We start from the raw sequence: 24,947 nt of genomic DNA, 5'->3' as shown, positions 1-24,947 counted from the left end.
AGGACACTTTGACATCGTCACAATAACCGGGATCGGCCTCTTCTTAATCAGATCAATTAATACATAATAGAATCAATCAAGTCAAGTCGACTTTATTGTCAAATATGCTCTATGTGAAACATACAGCGCAGATGAAATTTCTTTCCTCTCAACCACAGTGCAAACACAGGAGAGAGAGAGGAGCCGCCGTCAATATCTATGTTAGTCAAATATTTTATTGTTGATGATTAGTTGGCTAGAATATTAAACAAAAAATCAATCAGACCATTTTGAATTAGTCCTTTTATTTACAGTAAATAAATGAACACATTTAAGATGTAAGAGACAATGTCTAGCACTTTTTTTGGAAAAGTGTTGTAGAAATAAAGTTGAGTTGAGTTTTGGATTGTCATTTTGGATATTTCCCACGACATCAATATGTGCTCAACGTTTAAATGACACCATCTGTGTGTTTGTGTTCTAACAACCAATAGAAACACAAGTTATGATGATTTCAATAAATTATTATTTCGGTTGACGTTGTCATTAATCGATAAACGTTTTCTCTGCCTTTCCATCAAGTTTTTACGCATGCGCAGTTCGACTCCATTCTCCACTGTGGAAGCTCGCGTTTCCCTCCCGTCGACATCCCCGAGAAGGAAAAAATTAAATCAAATAAAGATAAAATCAATGCGTGACCCGGCGTGACGGGGAAAACGTCAGCCACCGGCTCCATCCCGTTCCCGGTTCCCGTTCGTGCACCAAACGGTTTGTTTTTTGGACTCTTTTCGTCGTCCCCGCGAGCTGCAATGGTGAGTTCGCGTCTTGTGAAAAGTTTGGGGGAGCACTTGGTTGATTTTCGGGCACCCTGGCTAGGCTGCTACGAGCTCGCTCTTTCTCTTTCTCCCTTTTCCTTGTGTTGCAACGAGGATGCCAACCTTAGCCTCTCCCTGCTAACTCATGTCGTTTGGAACCGTTCACCAAGGAACAATACAGAACGTTGTCGCGATGCAAAGGTGCGGATCAAGGAGAAAGTGGGGCACAGGGGCACCCATGTGTTTTTGGGGACACCCCAATCCCCTCCCACTCCTTTGGCATTAAGACAGCGCTCGAAAATGCAAAACTAGTGCAAATGATTACTTTTGGTGAGGTGGCTATTTAATAAAATAAAATGGAGAATTACTGACAATATGATTCCCAAATTTCCAATTCAAATATTGTCATTTGGATCATTGTTTCGTCATCGGGGGTCAGTGAATAGCCCCCCCCCCCAAAAAAGAAAAAAAGATCCTATGACATTTATTGAAATAGGAATATTGTACTCAAATGTGAGCCTCAAGTGTTTCAATGGTCACTCTTAATAATGCTTCCATTGATAAACATTTTTGGGCAAGTCTTGTGAGGAAACACAAAATAGTTGCACGGTTCTCGTTAGCATTTGAAATTGAGCAAATGTTAACGTCAGATGGCCATACAATCGTTGTTGGGGGACATTGGTTCATCATTTTGTAAAAATTACCAGCATTAACATCCATTTGTGGAAAAGATGTTGACCATAGTTGCCTTGTCTATGTCTTGAACTAATTGTCTTTTGCCTAGCACAGTCCTAAGTTTCCCCCAGTTGAACTTGCAAAGTGTCTGCGGGGCTCGACGGCAGATCACACGATGCTCTTTGATGCGTTGTGCCGGGACTCAACCTATCGCTTTTCCTCTTACCCCCAGGGACTAACGGCAGGGCCAGGGGGTTGGGCTGTAATGACAGAAACCGACAGCCCAAACTGCAGTTAATCAATCATGATGCTAAAGCCCCCCCCCCCCCCCCCGCACAGTGCCTGTAACAGCACTGCAAAAAAATGGAAACTATTCAGTCCTACTCAGATTGGAGGTTTGTTGATCTCTCTGTGCCATTGATAATCACAAGTCAGAATATTTCAGGGCTCTGCCACTAGAGGGCAGAAGACGCATAAGGCTAACCACCTAACCACCAAAACAAAAAAAACGCCATGTTTTTTTGTTTTGCGCTCTATCATCACATTTTCTTTGTCATGTTAACGAATGTGCGTTGGCTTAATTAAAGTAGCTATCTTATCTGGAGGGCATTATAGCTGGAATCTTGATGCCACATTTCAGGAGTATGCAAGCGGTTGGAATCTGTAGCAGCGTTGTGGAATGTTTGACACAATAGTTTGATTTGATTCATTTCAAAAGGGCATCTCTGGTGAAATTGTTCCCTCTCCTGGTTCCTCTTCTGAGACACACGCCAGCTCCGAAACATTTTGCAAAAGAGGATGTTTCTGTCACTCTGTCAAGAACGGAACACTTGCTTTTTTTTCCCCTTTTATTGTTGTTGTTTTTCTCAAATAATTGCGTGTGTCTGCCAATTTCAGGTTTTAATAGCACAACCCCCCCCCCCCCCCCTCCAGGTTTGTTGCACGTGTATGGTCCCTCGTGATTCTCTCGTCCACAGTATCCAACGCATCGATACCAAGAGCGGAAAGAACAGCCGCATTTTCCGCCTCATGTGTGGGGTCCAACACATTTCAAATGTGATGGGAAGTGTTTCAAATTGGCGTGTGAGCGTGTAGGACACCTTGGCTGCTGCTGCTGTTGCTGCAACTGCTGCAAGAGTCTTGGCCCGGAAGGAAGGAAGGGAGGAAGGAACAGGTGTGGCTGCTTTCGATTTGCCTTTCGAAATCGTACTGTTGAGCTCATCGTTTTTGGGAAAGAATGTTCCCATGTCGTCTTTGGTGGAACAGCTACCGATGTTTACGTTCCTGAACATCTGCGGATGAAACGGAACATTGTCGGGATGATGGACGGATGCCGGCTCGTCGGCTTGAAGCCGACTTATTTGCCCAGCTGTGAGCGGTGTTTGCCTCCTGCATGACACGCGTTAAGCGCTAATGAATGCACTGATTAGAGCGTCGTACGGAGTTAGGCTTACGTGATGTCATCTGTTTGCGCTCGTCTCGTCTCGCTTGCGCGGCGTCTGAATGTTAAATTCAGGGAGGTCAGTTGGTCTCCTCAGAGGGCCTTCATCCATCCGTGCATTTTCTGAAACGCTTATCCTCATCCTGGAGGACTCGTTTCAGCCTTAAAAGTAACAATATTCTCTGGCATCTATTCTTGATCCTCTGTAAGGAATGAGTAGCATTAGTGCAGGTGGCCACGGCACACACACACACACACACCAGAAGGAGCAGCACAGCATCTGTTGAATTGGAGCAAAAATTGTGAGAGTTGTTTTTGCCGTGTTTGTATAAATGACACCGTCAGAGGGTACAAGTTTGAGGGCCGCTGGTTGAATTGTGTTTGGAGAGTCTTGTTAAAAGGTCTGCGGTGTCTGTATGTGTGTGTGTGTGTGTGTGGGAGGCAGCGGGTTGCCAGGAGGCTGCGCTCGCAGCGATTGGATGGCGGTGGAGGAGCTGATGAGTAAGCCACTCGTCCGGGTCCGCCCCCACATCCTTTTTTTTTTTGTTAATGCAGCGGCACATGCTCTTCACACCGCTGCGCCGAAAACACAACAAAAGTCTACCGCCCGCTTCTAGGACGCGTCCATTGACGGGATGCGCGACCGCCTCCTCTCGCCTGCCTGCAATCATCAGCCGCGCACTGATTGACTCGCACGGATAGCAGCGATGCCAGCCGGGATGTGCCACTGAGACAACCACCGCCTGCCCTGGATAGCCATTCGCCCATTTTTAAAAAAAATTTTTTAGGTGTACCATTTTTCTCGGATGCTGGACTCGGCAGCGGAGCGCTAGGTATGACGCTGATACTTGACAATGCACACATGCGTCAATGTGACTGAAAACCTTCCTTACTACTATAACTTACTGATGGTGTCATGCGGGTGTAGGCAACCTTTTGTGCTTAAGGGCCACGTTTGATTTTTAAAAACCTACAGATGGTCCGCGTCATTTGTAAAAAAAAATAGGTCAGATGTCTTGACGAGTCGTTGGTTGAAATAATACCGTGAAAGCAATTTATTCATTTTCATCGCTGGTGTTGAACGGTTGCGGTGGGAATGCTGAGAGGCTTTCGGCTTGAATTTGCCTGCCAATGGAACCGCTTCCCTCGTGTTTATTGATCATGTGTCAAGGCGGCAAGATCGATTGAGAAGTGTTTCTCGGGCAATCTGCTCACGTTCAGCCAAATGCCTCCGACGTCATTGGACAGAGCTTCACACTGCAGACGGACAACGACCCAAAAGCAGTTTGCAAAGAGTTTTTCAAAGGAAAGAAGTGGAACGCTATGCAATGGCCGAGCCAATCACCTGACCCGAATCCCAACGAGCATGCATTTCGCTTGAAGACAAAACTGGCAGTAAAATGCCCCGACAGGACTGAACCGGGAGCTGAATCTGGCACATCACCAGGGTCCGTTGTGGGGGTGTTGAGAGCCCAAAAACCGAGTCCCTGTCCCAATACTTGACTGTACAAGTGGCCTGTGATTGACTGGTGACCAGTCCAGGGTGTAACTAGCCTTGCACCCGCTTTGGCTTTCTAGATTCCATTTGATTTTGGACTCCAGGCCAACTCGCTCAAGTTGCAATTCAGTGCAGGACCGCCGGAGACGATCGACCGTATTGATAAAAACTCGCCGACCGCACGTGAAGGTGGTTGCACGCAGAATGCTGCGGTCGGTCGAGCTTGGAGGGGGGAGCGGGGACCGTTGGAATGACTGCAGCTTGGGAAAAGTGTCTTCAACTGAAATATTTTTATAAGTCGATCTGCTGAGGCTTTTTTTAGTAGCCTGTCATTGGGCTGTCAGGAAAGCAGGCGGAAGCGCTACCGCAGGATTTATGTCATATTCTTAGCACGGGCATACTTTTTTTTTTTTCTGCTTCTGCCGAGCGAGCGGTTTTGACACGGCGACCGTGCAAAACAGCGGTCGGACTGGCAAAAGTTGGGAACAACGTGTCGCCGGGAGTCCTCTGCGGTACAGAGGAAGCACTGAGTTCATTTCCTTGCCGCATCAATAGTGCAGCGCAGGAAAGCGCAATGTCCTGCGCAATCCTACGCTTTGACTCGGCGCTGACACGTGTGCGCAACCTCAAAGAGGATGTTGCATAGCCGATGCGACCGAGCGCTTCCTGTTCGAGGTGCTCCAACGCTTCCTTGTGTCAAATTTGCTCTGTGGCTTTGTAAAGATCGGCTTGGACCGAGACTAAAAAAAGGATTCGAAAATCGGGAGCAAGTAAGTGTGTGTCTTATGAGGGGGACCGAATGGTTTCGTCCGATTGCATTTTGAAGCCAACGCAATCACGGGCCACCAGATTGGCTAGCAGTATTGTCGTTTATTTTTTATTATTTTTTTGGGCCTGTTCGAGGAGAATGAGCATTACTCTTTGATCACGTTGTCCCAACTTTGGACTTCATCCAACATTGTTGGTGCGGGAAAGCTCTCCCGAGTGTCCGTCGAAGCGGAGCATCTGCGAAGGAGCGCAGCGCATCGCATCCTTCCTCGGGCCACCAACAGATGCATCCTGCAGCTGCAGGCTCCTTCCTGCCTCGCACGGCTTTTGTCCCAAAGACGATGGCACGCAGAGGTCGGGACGGCGGCGGAATTTCAATGGGCCCGCGCTGGCAGGCGGTTGCGGTTGCCATGGTTTTCTTACACCAGTCGCGGAGAGTTCACATTCAAAATGGGACGCTAGCGGATCAGAGTGGTTGACCGGAGAAAATTAATTCAGAGATTTGTTTCCGAATAAATGATCCGTATTGGAAAGCATCGGAACCGTGAGCTCGCTAAATATGGCTACACCCCCAAAAATTCCTTATCCTTTTAAAAAAAAAAAAACTTTTTTTATTGCCTTCCTACTGCCAGAGGAAATCCGAATTGTTATTGGTCCCGTGAGGACTCGCCGTGACAAACTGCCCCTCTGATAAGTTGACTCGATCGGGGCTTCAGGAGGATGTTTATGACTCGGGGCTATTTTCTGCCCTGGCCTCCGCCCTGCGAGTGAGCTCGCTAATTCGGGCTGCGGCATGCTGGAACCGCTGTGGTCAAGTCCGCGCGTCTGCGCATGCGCGCTTTCAACCAAGTTGCGCGTCCATCGTGCGATTTTTATTTTTATTTTTTTGGAATTTCACGCGACTGAACCGCTGCGCCGTAAACGTGCTGCCGCGACCGGTTCTCACGAGTGGTTGTTTGTCTGCAACCGGTTTTCCGGAATCCGTTTTCGTCATTGATGCAACGAAAGGCATTGTCCAGATCTGTTCCACAGTGTGACGCTTTCCTCTCGAAAGGCCAAAATGCTGACGTTCTTCTGAGATCTCTTTTTCTGCTTCCACCGATTGGATCGATGATGTTGACCAGATGGCCACCAGATGTACCTCTGTACCATGCTTTTTTTTTTTTTGCGACCGCCCCCAAGTAGGATGACTTCTGAAAGCTCTGTGCCAAGGGGAGGTCTTCCCCCGTCTCTTCCTCCCCCACCGCACCGACGCTGGCGGGGGAAGAGGAAGGTTTCTGTTGGGACGGAATGCCAAGTTCTCACACTCCTTTTTGGACCATGGCAGACAACAAGCAGCGGCGAAAAGCCTCTGGAAGTGCAAGTCTCTCGTCAAGCCACTCGTAAGATGCCTCTTTGCGCTGACGTTTTTTTTTTTTTTTTTGCGGGAGGCTGATGTTAAATCCGAGGGTCGGAGATGCTTTTGGTATGTGGTGAGGGAAAGGGAATACTTGACTTCCTTTTATGGAACGACAACTTGTAGATGGTGATGTAGGACTCTTAATATTTTCTTCAGGATGGGACAATTTTATTTTTATTTTTATTTTATTTTTTTGGTTAGGACCACACCTAAAGTACCCGTGGTTTCTTGTAGACTTGGAGGTGGTCCAGTCGGGACCGGCCCATTCAAGACGCAACAAAAAGGAGAGCGGCGGTCACTGGAGTTCGCATCCAGTCCGGAGACGAGAGGATGAACTTGTGTCATCCTCCGCAGAATGAATAGAAATTAATCTGAGCAAATGAGCAAAAATGGCCTTCCTGTGTCATCCTCGTATCCTGGTCTCGTCGCCTTCTCGTCATGCTTTGTCTCAGTGACGCCGATGTTTCTCTTGTGTCAAAAGTCGCGCTACCTTTTTGTAATTTCCCTCGCCGTGTGTCCCGCAGCTTCGGGTGGAGCATGGGTACGACTGCCAGCGCAGCGCCGCCGCCGCCGCTTGAAGGTGACCAAGGTGTCCACGACGACGGGATGGCCGACAGCAGGCCGTCGCTCAGCATGAGCCCCTTTCACACGGTCAACGTCCACAACAACAAGGCCAAGTCCATTATCACCAACAAGGTCGCGCCTGTGGTCATCACGTAAGTCCCTCCCCGAATACGCGTTGTGTGGATTGGGTGCCGATCCCCTTTGATCACTGCCGAGGTGTGACTCCCTCTCTTGGTTGTGGAGACCCCCCCCCCCCCCCCCCCTGCAACATAAACTAGGGCCGCAGTAATTTCATATTTTTAAAATCGAGCATTCTACTGATTGTCGATGGAATAATCAAGTCCGTCGTTTGTCCGCTTGGGGTTGCCGTCCTCAGCTTCTTCTGTAGTATGCGTACATGGTTTTTAAAAGGCGGGGCCCGGTCTGGTGAGTGACATGGGTGTCAGCGAATGAGTATGTAATCGTTTCCTCCTGGTTGCCCGCCGCCGCGTTTGCGCAAACTCATTTCAGTACGCTCTGGCTCGCGCGACTGCCGTAACGTCACTCCGTGTGGAAAAGTGAGCGCCGCAAAGCTCTGAGGCCGAGATTTAGCTTTGACTTTTATTTTTCCCCCCCTACTCAAATTGTTCAAGTGATTCCATTTAATGATTGCAGCCCTTGTAGTAATCCCTCCTCACTTGGTGACGTAGCCCCCGCCCCCCTTGGCCTCCAGCCTCAGTGTTTGCCCCTGTTATCATCTCATTTGTCAGCGTAGGCTTTGTAAACACCGGCTGATAATTAAATTGACTCCTCTCACCATGCTGCCGCTATGTGTGTGTTTGTTTTTGCATGTTTTCATGTTTGTATGCATGTGCGGGCGCACACTCGCAGCTACAATTGCAAGCAGGAGTTTCAGATTCACGATGACATCCGCAAGAGCAACTACAAAGTCGGACGGATATCAGACGCCATGCCCGAGCATTACCTGGTGCAGGTGCAGTGTGCTGGATCACACACACACACACACACACACACGCACACACGCAAAGGGCAACGTGGCGCAGGTACATTGTCATGCAGCGTTTTAAGAGGCGGTGAGCCGTCTTTGGTGTCAGGAAGCTTGTGGCTCTTGAATCAGGGCTTTGATCGGCCACCTCACTCGCTTGGCAGCATTGAGCCTCGGCTGCCAAGGATAAGTCAGTTCACGTCGCACGTGATCTTCACAACATCCAGGCGACTTTGCTGTATTCTAAAAATGAAATTCACACCTCTGTGATTAAAAAAAAAACATTCAAAAACCTTTGAATCTTTATGGTGCCACGGTGTGCACTTTGGCTGCATTCAATTGAACTTCCAGCGTGCAAGCAGTGACATGAATTAGCTTAATTTTTTTTTTTTTTGGTGCATGTTCATGCGACACAAACCTCAAAATGAAGCAAAAGCTGCCAATGAGCCCACCCTGTCATTACTTCAGCATCGGTGCCAGTGTTGATGATGATGATGGTGATGGTACTTTTGAACTGGAGGACCTCTGTGATGTTCTTTTAAATCACTGACAACATATTCCCTTGCCAATAAACAAGACACGCCACCCACAGCTTTTGGATGAGCGACGGTCTATACAAGTGTCCGCTAGATGGCAGCAGTTCCCACGCAAGCGTCTTTGCTAACCACACACCATCCATCCATTATCGGAACCGCTTAATTTCGCACGAGGGGTGGCGGGCATGCTGGAGCCTATCCCAGCAGTCTTTGGGGAGTCGGCGGGCCAAACTCAAATGTCCGAAAAGGTATATACACATCTGGAAATAAATTAAGAGACAAGAGAAGAAACACTTGACCTTTTTAGAGTATTTTGGAGCATTTTTTCCCTCCGCCCATCCATCTTCAACAGGTGAAAAAAATTCACACTCAAATGGACAGTTTAGGTGAGTGGCCAGACATGTAATTGTTCTGCGCTTTCCTTCTAGGGCGAGTACTTCATGGTGCAGGACGTGTACAGCAAAGCGGACGTCCTCGGCACGACCGGCTCCTTCGGGGCACCCAACTTTCGTCAGGTGAAGGGATCGTACCCGCTGTATGGGATGGGTCAGCCCAGCCCCAGCGGCTTTAAACGCGTCCTGCAGAGGCTCCAAGCGCAAGGACACGAGGTCACCTGCCACCTTTGGCGTTTTCAGAGGATTAGCTCACACTCCTCCGGTGCTGGCCTTCAAAAAAAAAAATATTCATCTGATGTCTCTGGTCGTTTTTTTTTTTTTCTTGCCAGGAGGTTGTTTTTGTCTGCGTGCGGGAGGAGCCGGTGGTCTTCCTGCACAAGGGTGACGACTTTGTCTCGTACACCCCCAGGAGGAAGGAGAACCTCCACGAGAACCTCCACGGCCTGGAAAAGGGGCAGCCGGTGGAAGCGCTGGAGCTTACTGTCAGGAAGGAGGTGACTTTGACTTCAAACTGGGGCGGGGCCACTTTATATAGAATGGTGCAGACATACAGTACCTCCGGGTAGTTTTTTCGGATCGTGGTCCGGTGCTTTTTTAAAATTTTATTTATTTTTTGCCGTTGTTGTTGACTCTTAGCTCCACGACTTTGCCAAGCTGAACGAAAACACCTACTACGTGTACGACGACATTGAGTACCTGAAAGACGAGCCTCAGAAGGTGGTCATCACGTGCGAGGAGGACATCCACGTGACCGAGGAGGTTTACAAGCGGCCCGTGTTCACCATGCCGGCTTACAGGTGATCTCCGCTCTTCTCCTTTTGGCCGTGGCTCGGAAATTGCCGACCGCGTTTGTTGTGTTCTTCATTCCAGATATTACAGATTGCCGCTGCCCGTCGAGGGAGCGCCTTTAGAAGAAGACTTTGATGCTTTTGTCAACATACTCAGGGTGAGTCCAACTAAGCTTGATTAGCGGGGTTTCTGTCCAGTCGGGTCCATAAATATTGGGACACGGAGACGGGCTCACTATGAGAGCCACATATACAAACTTCTTCATGTCTTTGCCTTGACTGCACAGTGATCGGGACCGAGACGGGCCGCAAATTTGACAGGTAGTTGTACTCGCTGCACTCCCACGGCTGACTTAATTTCTCCCCTGGCAGGAGAGTCCCGGCTTGTCCCTGCGACACGACGCAACGCCGAAGCTTCCCGCGGTGCTCTTCAGCTGCCAGGTGGGCGTCGGCCGCACCAACCTGGCCATGATCCTGGGCGCCCTGGCCATCAACCGCGTTTGGGGCAACTCTCGCCCGCCGGCTCCGTAAGGCCTTATTTTCATCATCCGGTCACTGGATACCCATCAGAGTTTACTTTTTTTTTTTTAATGGGGTTTTAAAGTACTTATTTTTACATTACTGCACTTCTGTGTATCCAATTTTAAAATCACGTTGAATGGGTCAAAGTGTAAATTCATGTTTTTTTCATAAGCTGTGTGTCGTGGCTTCTCACCTATTGTGGCCGTGCCGAAAAAGTATCCCCCCCCCCCCCCCACAATAAATGTAAAAACCCGGCACACTTACGTCATGAATATTTCAGGGTTGAGGAACCGGCAGAGGCGCGTGCGGAACCCAGACCCGTTTTCCGCATCATCCAGTCTCTGATCGTCAAGCTGCCAAATGGACAGCAAGTCTTGGAGGAGGTGAGTTTCTCTCACCGGATTCATTGTGGGAGAGTACGCCGGCGCACTTGCGACGCTGTTTTGTTTGTCGTCAGGTGGACCAGGCCATTGCACTGTGTTCGGAAATGCACAACATCAAAGAGGCAATCTACGAGAACAAAAGTAAATTGGAAGGCATCGGAGACGATTATCAGATTCAGGTTGGTGTTTTCCGGACAAGTTAATGCTCAATTTTTTTTCCCTCCTTTTGCTTAATACTTCCTGCCTTTTCCATGAAAAGTTACACAAATGTTATTTCCGAGTTATGGATGAATTTAGGAGGCCGTGAACGAATATAAACATCCCCGACAGTTAGTGACTTAATAAGCGGATGGAGGCCTGACCGGACGAATCTCCTTCTTTGTGTTGCCCATTAGGGAAGCAGCACCAAAGAGTACTTCCTCAACAGAACCCGGCAGAGCTTGGAGCGCTACTTCTACCTGATTGTGTTTAACGCGTACCTCCGCGAGCAGGTGGGTGTCGGGAGTTCGTCGAGCGCCATCGGCCAGCAGCTAAATTCCTGTGACGCCTTTGCAGTATCCCCTCGCCTTCGTGTCCAACTTCAGCCAGTGGATGTGCCGCCATACTTGGCTCTACCGCCTGCTGGCACGTATGGACCTTTCCGAGCTGTCGGCGTCGCCCGAGCTGGTCACCAGAGGAGCCCGCGTTCTGGTGAGCAGCCGTTACCTCCGCCAGGGAGCTGTGGCTGTTTGGTTGTTGCTTGCTTCAAATTGTTTTTTTGCCACTTCCACTTATAGTCTAGTAGCTCAATGCTAACAGATAATGGGAAATGCCATAGACAGGCTATTGCAATTGTAGCATCCTTATCGCCTTAGTTAGAAACCTTTAAACTGTTAGATTTGTAAAACAACAGCAGCAACATATTGCAGACAGACGTTTCCTTTGTTGTGCAGGTGGCTGGCGAGTATTTAGCGCCCGACGTCCTGAGCACGGCCAAGGAGATGAAGGCGCTCAACTTCAGACGCGTGCCCAAGATGCCCATCTACGGAATGTCGCAGCCCACGTCCGAGGTGTCGCGCCACCCGCGCCCAGAGTGTTTCATCGTCGCTTGTCGATTGTCCTCTTTTTATTTTCCTGTCGCTTCCCCGTTCAAAAATGTGTTCTTTGCGCCCGCGCGCGTAGGCGGCCGCAGCCGTGCTGGCCCACCTGACGGACGAGAAGCGCAAGCACAGCCGCATTCTGTGGGTCAACCTGCAGGAAGAGCTGGTTTTAGAAGCCAACGGGCAGATCTTCACACCCAGGGAGCCGTCGCGCTTGGATCAGCACATTGCCATCCCAACGTCGGACCCGCTCATCATTGAGGTCGAGAGGAGGGTCAAATCTGAGCCGTTTTGACTGCAAATATAAACTATATAACGTACCCCTCCCACCTGCTTTAAGCACATTCAAACTTAGTGAAAGATTTTTTTATAAATCACTTTCATCATATTTTAACACAAATGTGGAAGCATAATGTACAGTGTAGAAAATGTTGTCGGGGAAAAAAAAATACTTTGGGATATGACGACTCACTTGCACTTGGACTTTGTTTTGATTGAAGAAGCTGGAGGCGTCCCTCAAGGAGGAGATTCTGCGTGCCCAGAAGTGGCTGGAAGTGAGTCTTGAGCAAGAGAAGCAGATGAAGATGTTCAAGAGCGTCCTGACGGCGCAGGAGATCTTGGCGCAGCACAAGAAGGCCACGCCGGCCCTCGCCTACAAGCGCATCCCTCTGCCCGACTGCGCCGCCCCCTGGGAGCAGGTAACCGCTAACCGGCGACCGCGCAGATTTTATTCGCCAAAAATGTTACTCAACGCGCGGACTGGTTAATTCCCCGCTAACCTGAGCTCAGAGCCATCTCTACGTTCTTATTCTAGACTCCCGTGTCACTCACCGTTAATGAATGGATCAAATGGATGGACTGTCTTGCCTCATATTTGTTGTGGTTTTTCTGCGCGGGCAGGATTTCGACACGCTGCTGGACGCCATGAAGGGCTCGCTGGCCGAGGACTCGCGCTCGGCCTTCGTCTTCAACTGCTCCAACGGCAAAGGCAGGACCACCACGGCCACGGTGCTCTCCGTGCTCACTTTGTGGCACTTCAATGTACGGTGCGCCGCTCTCGCGTTTCCGCATGGCACGGCTATGAAAGCGGAACAAAGTAGGAGTTATTTATCCCCCCCGCAGGGCTTTCCGGAGTTTCCCGAGGACGAGATCGTCAGCGTCCCTGATGCCAAGTACACCAAAGGGGAGTTTCAGGTAATATTTTCTTGTGCACACTTTTTTTGGGCTAATAATAAATGACTGGACTTTTTAGATTCAGATTTTGCCTCCAGTAGAAAGAATCATCAAGTGCTCCTTGGGCACATGTGAGCTAATCCAAATCTCAAAAATCCAGTACGCTGGCATGTGGGAAAGGAGAGCTACAGTTGCGCACTCACACACTAGAGTAAATTTCTTTTGGTGTGTCTATCTTCGGTTTGGACCCATTTACGGCTTTGTGTGGACCGCATCGTCTGCCATAAATCCCGGGGCTTCACAGCTTCTTTCAACTCTTGTTGCATTTCAAAAATGCAATGAATAGGCCCGGAGCTCCTCAGGACAATAGCAACAATCTGAGAGAGTACCGGTAATTGACACCCATCCACAAGATACAGTAAGTCTATATTTAGCTACCACAAGATGGCGCCAAAGTATTACGAATACACAAAGCGGCCTGTCAATGAGCCGCCTTGTGCCCCCCCCATCGCCAGATTCTGGTTTAACAGGTTTTCCTTTTCTTTGCAGGTGGTGATGCAGCTGGTGCGCCTGCTCCCCGACGGCCACCGCATTAAGCGCGAGGTGGACATGGCCCTGGACTCGGTCTCCGAAACCATGACGCCCATGCACTACCACCTGAGGGAGATCATCATCTGTACCTACAGACAGGTCAAACTCTGTCTCAGAACTGGGGGGTGGGGGTGGGGGGGGGAGTCCTCTCACTACTGCAGTGTACACTTCAAAAGGACCCTGAAATGATGGTCGTAAACATCCGTCGCAAGGCACAAAATGAACCCGTACATATTTATCAAAAGATGTAGCGCGCTGAGTGATTGCACTCACCGCCAGTGTCCCGTAGAGGGGGAAAGGCAGCCTCTTTTTTTCCCACCTCAGCCGGTGTCCAGCGCGCATGAACGAGAGGAATGCGGGCACGAGCGGCCGAGCGTGGAAAAATTGATTATGATGTAACTTAATGGAAGCTGGTTGGATAAGAAGGGGCCAAGAAAAGCAGTGAAGGAAATGAAATGTTCCTTAATATCCGTCGCGGGCTTTCAGATAGCTCATCTATCAATTTCCAGTCTTGCGAGATGGAAAGTCCTCGCCGGATGCAGAAAGTTGGCTGGAAAAGAGGGAAGTCTTTCCGAACAATATGTACAATATGTTAAGATGCGTTGTTTTGATTGCTTTCGATTGGTTTTCTCTGTGTAAACTAACAAAGTCGAAGGAGAACAAAAGTAGCTTGTGAAAGAAAAAGGCTCGGCTTTATGCCTTTTTGAACAAACGCTGCAATCATTGCGCCTCTGCACTTCGTCGGCAACCGGGCCCGCTCGGTGGGCCTATCAATGGGACTTATTGTCTTCCGCCTACAGTCGGGGTCCGGGTCTGTCTCTCGGTGACGCGGCGTAGGAAAGCCAACGCGAAGAACAACCGCTTGCGATTTTTCGATTTTATCGGGAAGCCAGATTAGGGTGTGCCAAATCTGTCCGGATGTTCAAGCGGGTATGTCCCTTAAAAAGTTCATGGAATGAAAAAGTTGATGATATGAATGAGTGAAGTGAAGCATTTTCCACACTTTAGATTGGTCAATCATTTGTAAAAACCACAGACAGACCTATGCGGGCACTGACCAATAGGATCAATTGGAGAAAAACATTTAATTGACCAAATATGTATATCAGAGATTTCCGGCCGATGGTAATGACATTTATTGGGTTTTAAATAATATAAATTTAAAAAAAAATACATGTGACTAGCTTAATAGATGGAATATGATCTCAATTGAAAATATACAGGATATCTGCCCCATTTTTCAAGGGTGCGTATGGGGGCGAGTTGGGGATGCTGAAGAGTTTGGGAAGGGGGTGCGTTTGGGAATGAGTACATTTGAATGGCGCCTTTTGGGTTTGCTTGCATTTAGCGCCGCGAGTGTGTTTAGCTTGGAGTTTGTAACTGACACAAATGAGCTCCCGGAGTTCAAATCCAACTTGAGATGAGGCTTGACTTATCCGGAGGCCACGTGTTGGCACTGCCGCCATTGCAGCAATCCCCCCCCCCCACCCCCGCCCCTTTTCCCTTTCCTCTTTGCTTGAAAGCAGCAGTCCAGGTGCTAAACAGTGCCAGATGTTGCTGCAAGAGGGGAAAATTTCACCACCACTCCGTCCCTCTTATAGCGGAACACCCCCCCACCCGTACTGCCTTAAAGACCCCCTCCTCCACTTCACCAGTGGTTGGAAAATGTGTCTTCCAGCGAGAAAAATATATGTTCACTCAGAGACCCCGGAGGATCCGGCAGCTCCCAGAGGGGGCCCACTAAATGAAGGGGGAAGGGAGGCTACGAATCCCCTTGCGGCCAACCAGGCGTGACCCCCACACGGCGCATACGTCTCCCGACACTTGGGCCCAAAAGAGCAGGCGGGCAAATTCGCCTCCTTCCGGGGAAACGTGCTGGCTGATGCCTGCCTTGCACGTTGGGCTCCCTGCGCTGGCGTTGACAGGCGCCCCCGTCCGTTTGACGCCCGGTCTGGCCTCTCTTGGCATGATTAGCACCGGATGATAATGAACATCGCCGTTGAACTGAAGGCTTCCTTTGAATTCAGCCTGCCTCGGTGACAACGTCTCTGCGTGCGTTCCATCATGCGAGTGCGTTCACTGAAAACAATTCAAAGGAATCGACAAAGCAAAACGTTCCCCCGCGCAGGCAATTTCTTCTGACACAAAAACTGCTAATTTGACATATTTTGTAAAAAAAAAAAAAAAAACCTTGCTGCGTTGTGCTCTAGTTAAAGTGGCCATTCCAACTGCACTTAGCATTGTGACAGATTGACTGTCATTATACACTGTCATTTCATTCTGCATGGAGCCAAATGAATTGATTCCAGACAATTGGGTGACAATGACTTGCCCAACTCATTTTGCTTCTGGAATGGCTTTTGGGCGTCATAAGTTTGGCGGAGTCATCATCGTAAAACAAAACAAAAAGAAAGAAGGCTTGTACTCTTTGTTTTTCACAAAGCCCGACGGTCACACTGCCTCATAATCAAGCAGCAGCTCAGGGGGACCTTGTTTATGAATTGTGTAGCCAATCAATAGAACATTATGGAAAATTGCACATTTTCCCCTCACATCGCAGCTCTACAGAGGACCGAGTGCTGCCTGATGCCTTTCCCCCCTCTCGTTCACTCGTGAAAGGCACAAATTAAGAATGAATGAGGGCAAATCACAGTGTGTTGAAAAAGACGGGCCCTTGCGGTTTGGACGGGGGGAATGGAAAAAATAGTTGGGGAAAGGGGAGAAGGCCTTGCGAGCAGGTTCTCCGAGGGGAAGCCGGGAGACGTCTTTGGGAAAGATGGCGGATGCAGTGAGAGCCAAAAGCTTCGGAGGAACATTACGCATTCCTATGATCCGTTTTTTTTTTTTGTTCATGTTGGCTGTACAGTGTTAACATTGTCATTTTTTTTCTCCCTTCTTCTTGCTTGGAATACATTTACATTTCTTTGAATTCCTCCTCAAGGCTTCCTCCTCAGATGTTTTTGAGTTGCAAGCCGCAGCTGTTGACAGGTTCATAAAACACGTCGGCCGTCTTGGTCCCTGAGTGACCGTGATGTCATTCTCAGGTGACAGAAAGTGACAAAATGACCGCCCCCTGAGGCGGACAAAAACAGGTGCATTTTGCTGCTCAACTCATTTTCCCCAGACGCAATATTCATCGGAATGTCGTGTTTAGATTCACGGAGGCGCACATAACGTATTCTTCTCAAGACTTCCCCTTTTAAGTACGGCGACTAAATATTTGCACTTGGTCGCTTGAGTTTCCTGCACCGGGCGCAGATGCGGCCAGCTCCGATTTTTTTCAGATGCTACTGGTGATGTAGCCGTATTTGCTTTTTTACGAGAATGTCTGGCAGCATGTGCGGGGGGGGCAAATAATCATCTCACGGGACTTCTCAGTTAGCTTTGGCGAGTCAGTCGAAGGGGGCGAGCTGGGGGTGGGGGGGGGGGGGGGTGTCAAGCAGCTGTCATCAGTCAGCTGCTGTTCCCGGAGCGTATTTATTTTCGGGGAGTTTCTACATCGGCGAATGAAATGATGCTGCAGTCCGTGTTTGACGTGACGCTTGAGGGCACCGTGGCCTTTGTTCGCGTAATGTATTGCTGCGCAAATACATGTGGAATTAAAAAGTAATGGACCTTGTTCATTTGAAATCAAGGATAAATAGGATGCACAGTATAATGCCAGAATGGAGCAAGACGAATCAATTCATCTCATTTAAATGGCGACGGTGCAGACCTTTTGACACACCAACTGCCGGCTGTTAATAGAGTGCGCTTTTTGGCCCCGATGGCAAGATGAGTTAACAAAGCCCTCCAATGTCATCGGTGCATTGAGAAGGCAGTGTAAATCGCTTCAATTATCATTTATGGCCTTCGTCTCTACCGCCCGTAGTTTAAAATACATGTGACGTGTTACAGGGGAGCCTTTGTAGACCAAACTGCGTGAAAACCAAAGCAATAGTCCCCATCGGAAATAATCTAAATCAATTAAACCGTTTCAGATACCCCCAAAACATTAACCAACAAAATATATTTCATGGGTAATAATAATTCTAGTTTAGGGGTTAGGCCTCTGCTCTAATTTGTTGTTGCCGTACGGATACTGACTGCATCTACATTTACAGTTGGCATGTCGGGAGCAGCCGTTCGCACGAGGTAGCAAGTAGCAGCAAATCAATTCCACTTTCCCCATTTTGGAAAAGACCTTTGAATAAATACACACAATTTCAAGTTTTCTTCTCTGCTTCACTTTTCACGCGTCTCAAAACGAGCACGTTGGAAATCACGCCACTCACCGCCTGTTCCCGTCGTCATCGGCTGATGTGCTGATTGTATTTGAACTCTAGTCCAGGAACCAATCAATGGAACGGCTCAGCGGAGCAAACGCGCCTCACAAGTGTATCGAGCCAAAGCCGTTGATTGCAGACGGTTTGCCCCCCCCCCCCGGCCCCATTTCCTGATCCGCCTTTAAGAGTTGTTTGGCTTAAACGTTGCATCGTTAATAACTGCAAATTCACAATCTGCCTCCTGATGGAATGGCCGCCAAATGTGCCTTTCGAAGCACATTGTTATACTCGCCGAGCGGCATGTGCAGTGAAAAGCGAAAAACAGAACTAATTGAGGCCCCCCTCCGACTAACAATGAAGGATAGGATAGAATTTTCCCGCGGCCACAAATGTCGCTTCCAAAATGAGTCTCGGGCTACTTGCGGTGACAAAGATTAAGTTCAGTCAGTGAAGTGAAGAAATGTTGTCATGAAGGGAAATATCTTCAAGGTTGTTGGTCGATGGGGGGTTTACTTTTTCTGCCTTCAGGCCACTCAAGGCACTTAAAGCTCGCGCCCTCGTTCGCCCCCCGACGATGCGGCGCCAGGCGCGAGTATCGTAGCCATGACCTTTGGCTTTGGTCTTTGATTATCTTAGTGCTTGTACGCTTTGAAACAGTTCATTGCAGCACTCGATTTTTTTCGGAGGGGAGAGCTCATCTCAATAGACCGATTGCAGCGCGTAATAAATGCTGTATTTTTATCTCCAGCCTGCCGTTGTGAGACACAGACTCGCTGTGGGAGTAGAACGCTGATGGCGCCGTGCCTTCATGCCAAGCAAGAATGGCAATGCGGCGGTCGGAACCATTTGAAGGTGCCCGGGAAATACGCAATTGCGCTTCACCCGGCGAGCCGCTTTCAGTCAGTGACGGGTTCCGATGCTTCAAGAATTCATTTTATTTGACGGCGTGTCAATCAGGTCGGCTTTTTCAGCACGAGCGGTCGAAACCGGAGACAACAATAGTTACTGTCGTTGAGTCGGCGGTGAACGCGGCCAGATATTTTGTCTCCCACTGCGGCTCTAGCAGGCTTGTTCTCTGGAGACCCTTTTGCACTTTGGTCCAGAGATGGAATTGACACACAACTCGTCTGCATTCCTCCCCCCACCCTCGTGCTTGTGCGCTGGCCAGGCCGTTTAAATGTTCATGGTATGTCTGATATGCATTCTCCCAGAGGTCGTGACGCACGAGACTCGAAAGAGTCTTAACCGCAAGAGTACAGAGTTGCATTAATTTGCTGCCGCTTATGCAGTACGCGGTTTTCCAGCGAGCCCTGCTTCGAGAAATCCACTCTTGACTTCGGGGGATTTAATGGTGACAATGTGGCTGAGCAACTGGAAAAAGACAGATGGCTGGAAGCCGTAGAAGCGTTTAACACGGAGGCGTCTCCTCCTCTTCGTTCCCGACTCACTCAGCTGCTCACTCCTCGAGTCTGAGGCCGGACGGTATTTGTTTGATCGCGCGTGTATGCTGTCAGAAACGGCCGCGTGACGTTTGCTTGGTAGATTCTACAGTGGGACCGAGGCGAAGTACTTATTTATGAATTTATTTATTTTGCGAGGCTTGCATCGGGGTTTTGGTTCGTCGCCCCCTGCGAGCCCCCCCCCCCCCCCCCCCCCCCCGCTGTACTGGAAAGCGCGAGAGCGTACGTGCTCTCAACATTCCCACGCAAAGCAGCGAGTGAGGGGCCGGTCCATCTAGGAATTGCACTTTGGCTCCACTTGTGAGCCCACCTGAAAAATCAGCACGTATGCTTGACATTTGCCGCTCTGTGCATTGAGTCACGCACGGGGCGGCGCATGTGTAGGTCGCCTGTGCGCTCCAGACAGGTCGGCTTTGGTTTGGTTTAGGATTTGAGTGGGAGGCGCCCTACACGAGGTGATGAATGACCGCTTGTGCTAACCTGGAAGGGCCAATATGGATCTATCTGTTTATCCCGCGGCAATCCCGTCGGCGGCTAATTGGCACCAGATGTCAGTCCGATCGACCTCCGGTGACCTTTTCACCACGCGGCACGCACTTCTGGTTGGAGAGTGGCGTGAAAGATGATTTGAGCTTTGTTATGGCCCGTTTGGCTCATTTAGAGGCAGCGACACTTTTGTAGCATTTTACGTGCATAAACTTCACTATCGTAGCTGGCGTTTTAAAATGCTGTTCCTGGTGCTCCGGATTCCCTTTCCTGGACAACGCCATCGGTGCACAGCAGATCAAACAAACTTTTGAATGCGAATCAACAGAAAAAAATACCGCTTTTGGGAACGTGTCGTGATCGTAAAATGAAGTTTGACGTGACAGACTTGGAAGCGAAACAAACACTATTGCACTTTTTGTTCCAGTGTGTTAAAATGACAGAGAAAGCAAGGAAATGCAGATTTGAAAGGAGCTTTGCTAGAGGCCAAATCGCATGACTCCTTCTTGCGACTGGCTCCAAGATTGTTCAGAAGCTCCAAAATGGCATTGCTGAATAGCATACATTTTTTGTTTGTGCCACTTCGAAACGGTGACATGAGGGGAAAAAGATCCTTTCTCCCCGGCCTCTCCCGTTTTGCGCGTGCCTCCATGTCATATTTATGTATGTATGCAGCGGTGGAGACTACGTCCCAGACAGTTGTATATAATGGAGGTCATGTTAAGCAGTTGGGATAAATATGTAGATTGTCGTTGGTATTTTTTACACAGTAAGTGCTTCTTTGGGGTCCAGGGCACACATGGTAATTGGGTTCTCACAACCAAGGGCTCGTATCTCTTGAGAAATGTCTGACAATTGCGCACATTTTCAAAAGACTAGTACTCAGTGGTGGGAAGTATGAAAACCAAGTTTGCGGCCGTGATGAGAAGTGCTTGAGGCTCAATAAGAAAAATGTAGTTAAAAAAAAAAATCTCCACTCCACCTTCAATTGAAGTGCAACCTAATTACGGTGCCTTTGTGAGAAGTCCAATTTTTCCAACTGACTTACATGGGAGACCTTGAAACTTTCAGCCTCATCATTGATCAAAAGAAGTCTGTTTTGCAAGGAAATGCGCTTTATGTTTGCAAAAAACACTTTTTGTTCAATTAGCTCTGCCTTGTCCTCTTAATGGCTTTCGTTCTGCCCTGAATCACGATGATCTTCATTTATTTATTTATTTAAAATTAGTGTTCTGAAATGACAAGCCAGAGGTAAAACGGCAATTCTATTATAACCCCAAAACTATTGCTTGGTTTTATCCCCATTCCTGTCACCTTCATGCACTTTGGCTTTTTGTGACGTTATTCAATCACGCAGGGCCTCGGCTTGAATAAACTTGTCAACAGTCCAAACCACTCGGGAGTGTTTGTTGAAGAAGCCTTTGAACTCCCCCTTTTTTTTTTTGGTGCCCTTTTCCTTCCAGATCAAGAGCGGCAAGTCGGAGAAGGAGCGCCATCAACTCCTGCTGAGGAGCCTGCAGTATCTGGAGCGCTACATTTATCTCATCCTCTTCAACGCGTACCTGCACCTGGAGAAGAAGGACTCCTGGCAGCGCTCCTTTGCACTCTGGATGGAGCAGGTAACTTCTGCACTCAAGTTTCTCACGCACACCTGACAAAATAAGGATACACTCAAAATGTTCCACGGGCGGCGTTGCACTTCGACTAACCTGAATTTGTACGCAATTCACACCGTCGGTAGTCGTTAATTCCAGATATTGACAAAACAAGGTTTGTCTGAAACGTACTTGGCGCACCGCGAAAGCAGACCAACAAAGGCCACAAGGTCTTGGTTGTGATTCCGTCAAAAGCGCTCACGGTTTCTATCCCAACGAGAAGAGAAGGGCCAAAAGAAAAGAATGTTTGCAATTCGCCGAATGGAAATCCCTGCCGTCATTTTTGTCCTTATCGGGGCGGAATAAAAGCGGGGCGGAATTCCAAAATGGACAGGAACAATCACTGAGAAAACAGCTGTCAGGGAAATATGCTCGGTCAATGGAGGCATATCCTTCCTGTTATGAATACCAAATATGCGCTCTGCGTCTCCAAAGTGTGCCCGCTCACGCTGGGAACCCGCACGGAATAAATAGATACCGAACGCACCTCGCTGTCGCCGCGGCGCTCAAAGATTTCACGTGACAAAGGAAAGGATCGCTGGCCAAACATGTTTCTTTGCCAAACAGCATCATTTGTGTCACTGCGGGGGGTTCGGCTTGAAAATCAAATGTCTTTAGTTCGCACCGATCAACCGTCGGCAACTCATTGAAATGTGGAAAAAGGCCTCACATGTCTGATGACGTCGCGAGCAAACGTGTCTAGCGATGAGGCAAAGTAAAGTAAGTTGCTGCCACGGACCACAAAAACACACGTCATCCTGAGCCAAAGAGCCAGCAGGAGCCAGACTTCAGCAGGATGCGATTGTCTTCAACAACTTGACTTGAGTTGCCCGATTCCCTCAAAAACGCCTTCGTCTCGCTTTGAGCTGTCATGAGCGTGGCCGGCGGGTTGAGTGGCCCACTTGCTGCTGAGCCTGGCGCTTTCCCAACCAATCACAGCCAAATGGCCTCCGGGCGAGATCGTTAGCCTGTCACCAGTGACCGTGGCCGGATCATTCATGACGAGCCCCAAGTGTCAGAGGGGGCCGCGGGGGGTCCTCGCCACCACGCACTCACACACACACACTAAGCCGCTGTTACGCAAGCCTCCGCGTTTGATGGGTACTGTCCGTTCCACAGCGTGTGCTGGCCCTGTGTGTGTGGGTGTGCGCGCGCCCTAATTTGATATCCGCCCTGAAGGCAGGAGCTCATTGGTCACGGTCACACGTGGTGCCGGATGATATGAAGTCTCCGATTTCCAAAGCCCCACGCATTAACGTGGGCAAAATGAAAAATAAATAGGTTGTATCCTGTGGCCACAATTCACAGTACTGTATCTCACAAGAGTGAACACACCCTCTCACATTTTCGTTGATGTTTTATCTTTTAATGGGACAACACTGAAGAAATGACACTTGGACGGATTGAATAACCGTGTAAATGTTGTGCGCCATTTTGTTTTTAGCTTATATAGCGTTTGAGAATTCACATTTTTGCAGATTTCTCTTAAGCTGTACTCTCTCCATTAAGATGGGTGTACCCCAAGGCTCCCCCGCAGGGCCTCTACTTTCCTCTATTGTTTGACCTCCATGCATCCACACAAACTTTACAAAAGTTACCGTCCAGTATTTGGGCTGCGGGTGTCATGTGCAATTTGTATTTTGTATTCTTTTCTTTTGTATGTTTTAACTTTGAGTGTGGCCCCCAGTGCTGTGCAAGCATGTTTTAAAAGCTTCCTCCTGTTCTGCCCTTGTTACTTTTTCATGGCAAGTGGATCCTGTCCTTCTGCAGCAAATTTCGCTCCTAAGCCCTCCGTCTCCTTGCTGAACCAAATGAAGAATTTGTGTCTATTTGGCTACTGCGGCGGCTTGCATCAGCTGATCAGTTTGCCGCGGTTTAGACAGCTGGGTCGCGGAGTCCGTGAGTCACGTTAAGTGCTGCGCTTTAATGGCAGCGATCCAGACGTTCAGCTGCAAGTCTCATCCGCTGGCTGTCTTAAGAGCTTCAGTGTGCCGACTCATTTGTTCCCCGCAAAGGAAAAAAAAAAAAAGACCCTGAATGGAACATTATTGCATTGTAAAAGGGATTTGCAGTGCAGTGAAAACCTTGTTTATGGCGGGGGAGGAGAGTGAATGGGGGGGGATGCGGTCCGAGCCCACAGGCAGTTGGTGAAAATCTGCGCTGTAAAGAGCGCATGTAATATACAAGGCATTTAAAGTTAATTTGGAATACATTTTTCATTCCTTACAATCTCAAAGTGCTACAAGCATCCAGACTGTGGAGCTTCCCCCCCCCCTCCCCCCAAGTATCGCTCAGCGCCTGCACTTTTTTCTTTTTTTTTTTAAACACCAATTTTCTTGTAAGATTGACTTAATTCCTGTCAACGTCTGACTTAACTCGCCAGGTGGCCTCCAGGGCGGGAGTGTACGAGATCCTCAATCAGCTGAGCTTCTACGAGTTCAAGAGCCCGAGGGACGACGCCCCGCTGGGTCGGCTGCGCTGGCGCTGGCTGCAGCAGAACCGTCTTCCGGAGCTTCCTTTCCGAGGGCATTTCCTCTGAGGGGAAAGGACGCCGGCATGCTTTTCGCCTTTCAGAAAACAAAAAAGAAAAAGATACACAGAAGGTAACAATGAGCACGTGGCTTTCAGTGCGTCGCGGAGAAAAGGCGCTTGAGTCATTGCAACTTGGACTGGCGTCGACTCGAGTCATTGTTTTGATGGCTTTTGACTTGACAAAAATTGCAACGCTCGAAACTCAACCTGCAAGTTGAAGACGTGCGTCTTGATTTGACACATGCCGACATAAAAGATTCGACTGTTATCCATTTTTACATATGTTGGGTTTACAGTTGACGTCAACTAATATGCGTCTGTGATTTAGTCTTCGCACTCAACAAACAAGCTCAGAAACACTTGACCAAGTACATTGCGACTCACATTAAAGACAATTTCCGATTGTCCGATAAGATAATTCATCTGTCTGGGGTCTGTTCATACTTTACCAGCCATTTTCAGACACTTTTTTTTACCTTAAGTCTTGGGGGAAAAAAAACATTTATTTTATTTAAATGAGTACCTGGGATTGAATGTGTAAAGTTTGAAAAGACGGATGAATACGTCTTTGGGAGAAAATGAGTTTCAGTGTACATTTGTCCTGATAATCGGGTTCATGTTGTTTCTTTTAAAATGACTTTTTTTCCGTAAAGACTTCATTCTTGTAAAATGACAGAGGTATTTCCTGAGAATTGTGTTTACGTTTAAAGATCAGAATTTGAGTTCACGGTTGTAAAATTCAGACTTTTATCTGGTCCTATAATGAGTTGTTGTTCTTATGAAAATGTCAGATTCCCTCAGAGTCCGACTTCTTTTCTGAATCCTCCTCCGTAGCCACTAGTTTTAGCAAAGGGCTAACAAAAAAACAAATCTAAACCGGTAGCTAAAAGTTAGCGACTAACATTGCCTTCTTTTTAAAAAAATTTTTTTAGGCGCTCAAATAAAGCGTTCAGAATCA

At 48.5% G+C, this 24,947-nt stretch overlaps 1 protein-coding gene and 1 long non-coding RNA gene across 7 annotated transcripts; one reads left to right on the top strand and one right to left on the bottom strand.

The window, feature by feature from the left end:
* The first annotated feature begins 596 nt into the window (after positions 1–596).
* On the top strand, positions 597–24,947 carry pald1a (phosphatase domain containing paladin 1a). 6 transcript variants are annotated; one of them, XM_086138275.1, is made up of 20 exons: positions 597–791; positions 7,100–7,291; positions 8,010–8,112; positions 9,089–9,268; positions 9,385–9,549; positions 9,692–9,852; positions 9,926–10,001; positions 10,216–10,370; positions 10,646–10,748; positions 10,823–10,927; positions 11,144–11,239; positions 11,304–11,438; positions 11,681–11,797; positions 11,910–12,089; positions 12,328–12,525; positions 12,728–12,868; positions 12,950–13,021; positions 13,550–13,690; positions 21,266–21,421; positions 23,841–24,947. In XM_086138275.1, the coding sequence occupies exons 2-20, from the start codon at positions 7,113–7,115 to the stop codon at positions 23,994–23,996; spliced, it is 2,619 nt and encodes an 872-aa protein (XP_085994401.1). In that variant the 5' UTR covers positions 597–791; positions 7,100–7,112; the 3' UTR covers positions 23,997–24,947. The 6 variants fall into 6 exon arrangements, with proteins under 6 accessions (XP_085994401.1, XP_085994399.1, XP_085994400.1 ...); XM_086138273.1 differs by lacking the exon at positions 597–791 and adding an exon at positions 3,498–3,743; XM_086138274.1 differs by lacking the exon at positions 597–791 and adding an exon at positions 5,067–5,178.
* On the bottom strand, positions 739–3,377 carry LOC147190080 (uncharacterized). The gene is made up of 3 exons (XR_015104021.1): positions 2,924–3,377; positions 2,570–2,761; positions 739–1,729 (listed from the first exon to the last, which is right to left on the bottom strand). It is a non-coding gene; the product is annotated as an uncharacterized LOC147190080 (long non-coding RNA).

This window comes from Hippocampus guttulatus, chromosome 19 (assembly GCF_054856545.1).
Source record: "Hippocampus guttulatus isolate MCC_2025c chromosome 19, RoL_Hgut_1.0, whole genome shotgun sequence".
In the NCBI taxonomy this organism is placed as follows: Eukaryota; Metazoa; Chordata; class Actinopteri; order Syngnathiformes; family Syngnathidae; genus Hippocampus; species Hippocampus guttulatus.
The sequence above is the reverse complement of the archived record's forward strand: the minus strand, read 5'-3'. Positions and strand labels throughout refer to the sequence as shown.

Coding starts and splice junctions, on each gene's coding strand:
- pald1a (XM_086138272.1), top strand. CDS start 6,467: ATGCCAAGTTCTCACACTCCTTTTTGGACCATGGCAGACAACAAGCAG. Junction 10,928..11,143: donor GAGACGATTATCAGATTCAG/GTTGGTGTTTTC, acceptor GTTGCCCATTAG/GGAAGCAGCACCAAAGAGTA. Junction 11,798..11,909: donor TGTCGCAGCCCACGTCCGAG/GTGTCGCGCCAC, acceptor CCGCGCGCGTAG/GCGGCCGCAGCCGTGCTGGC.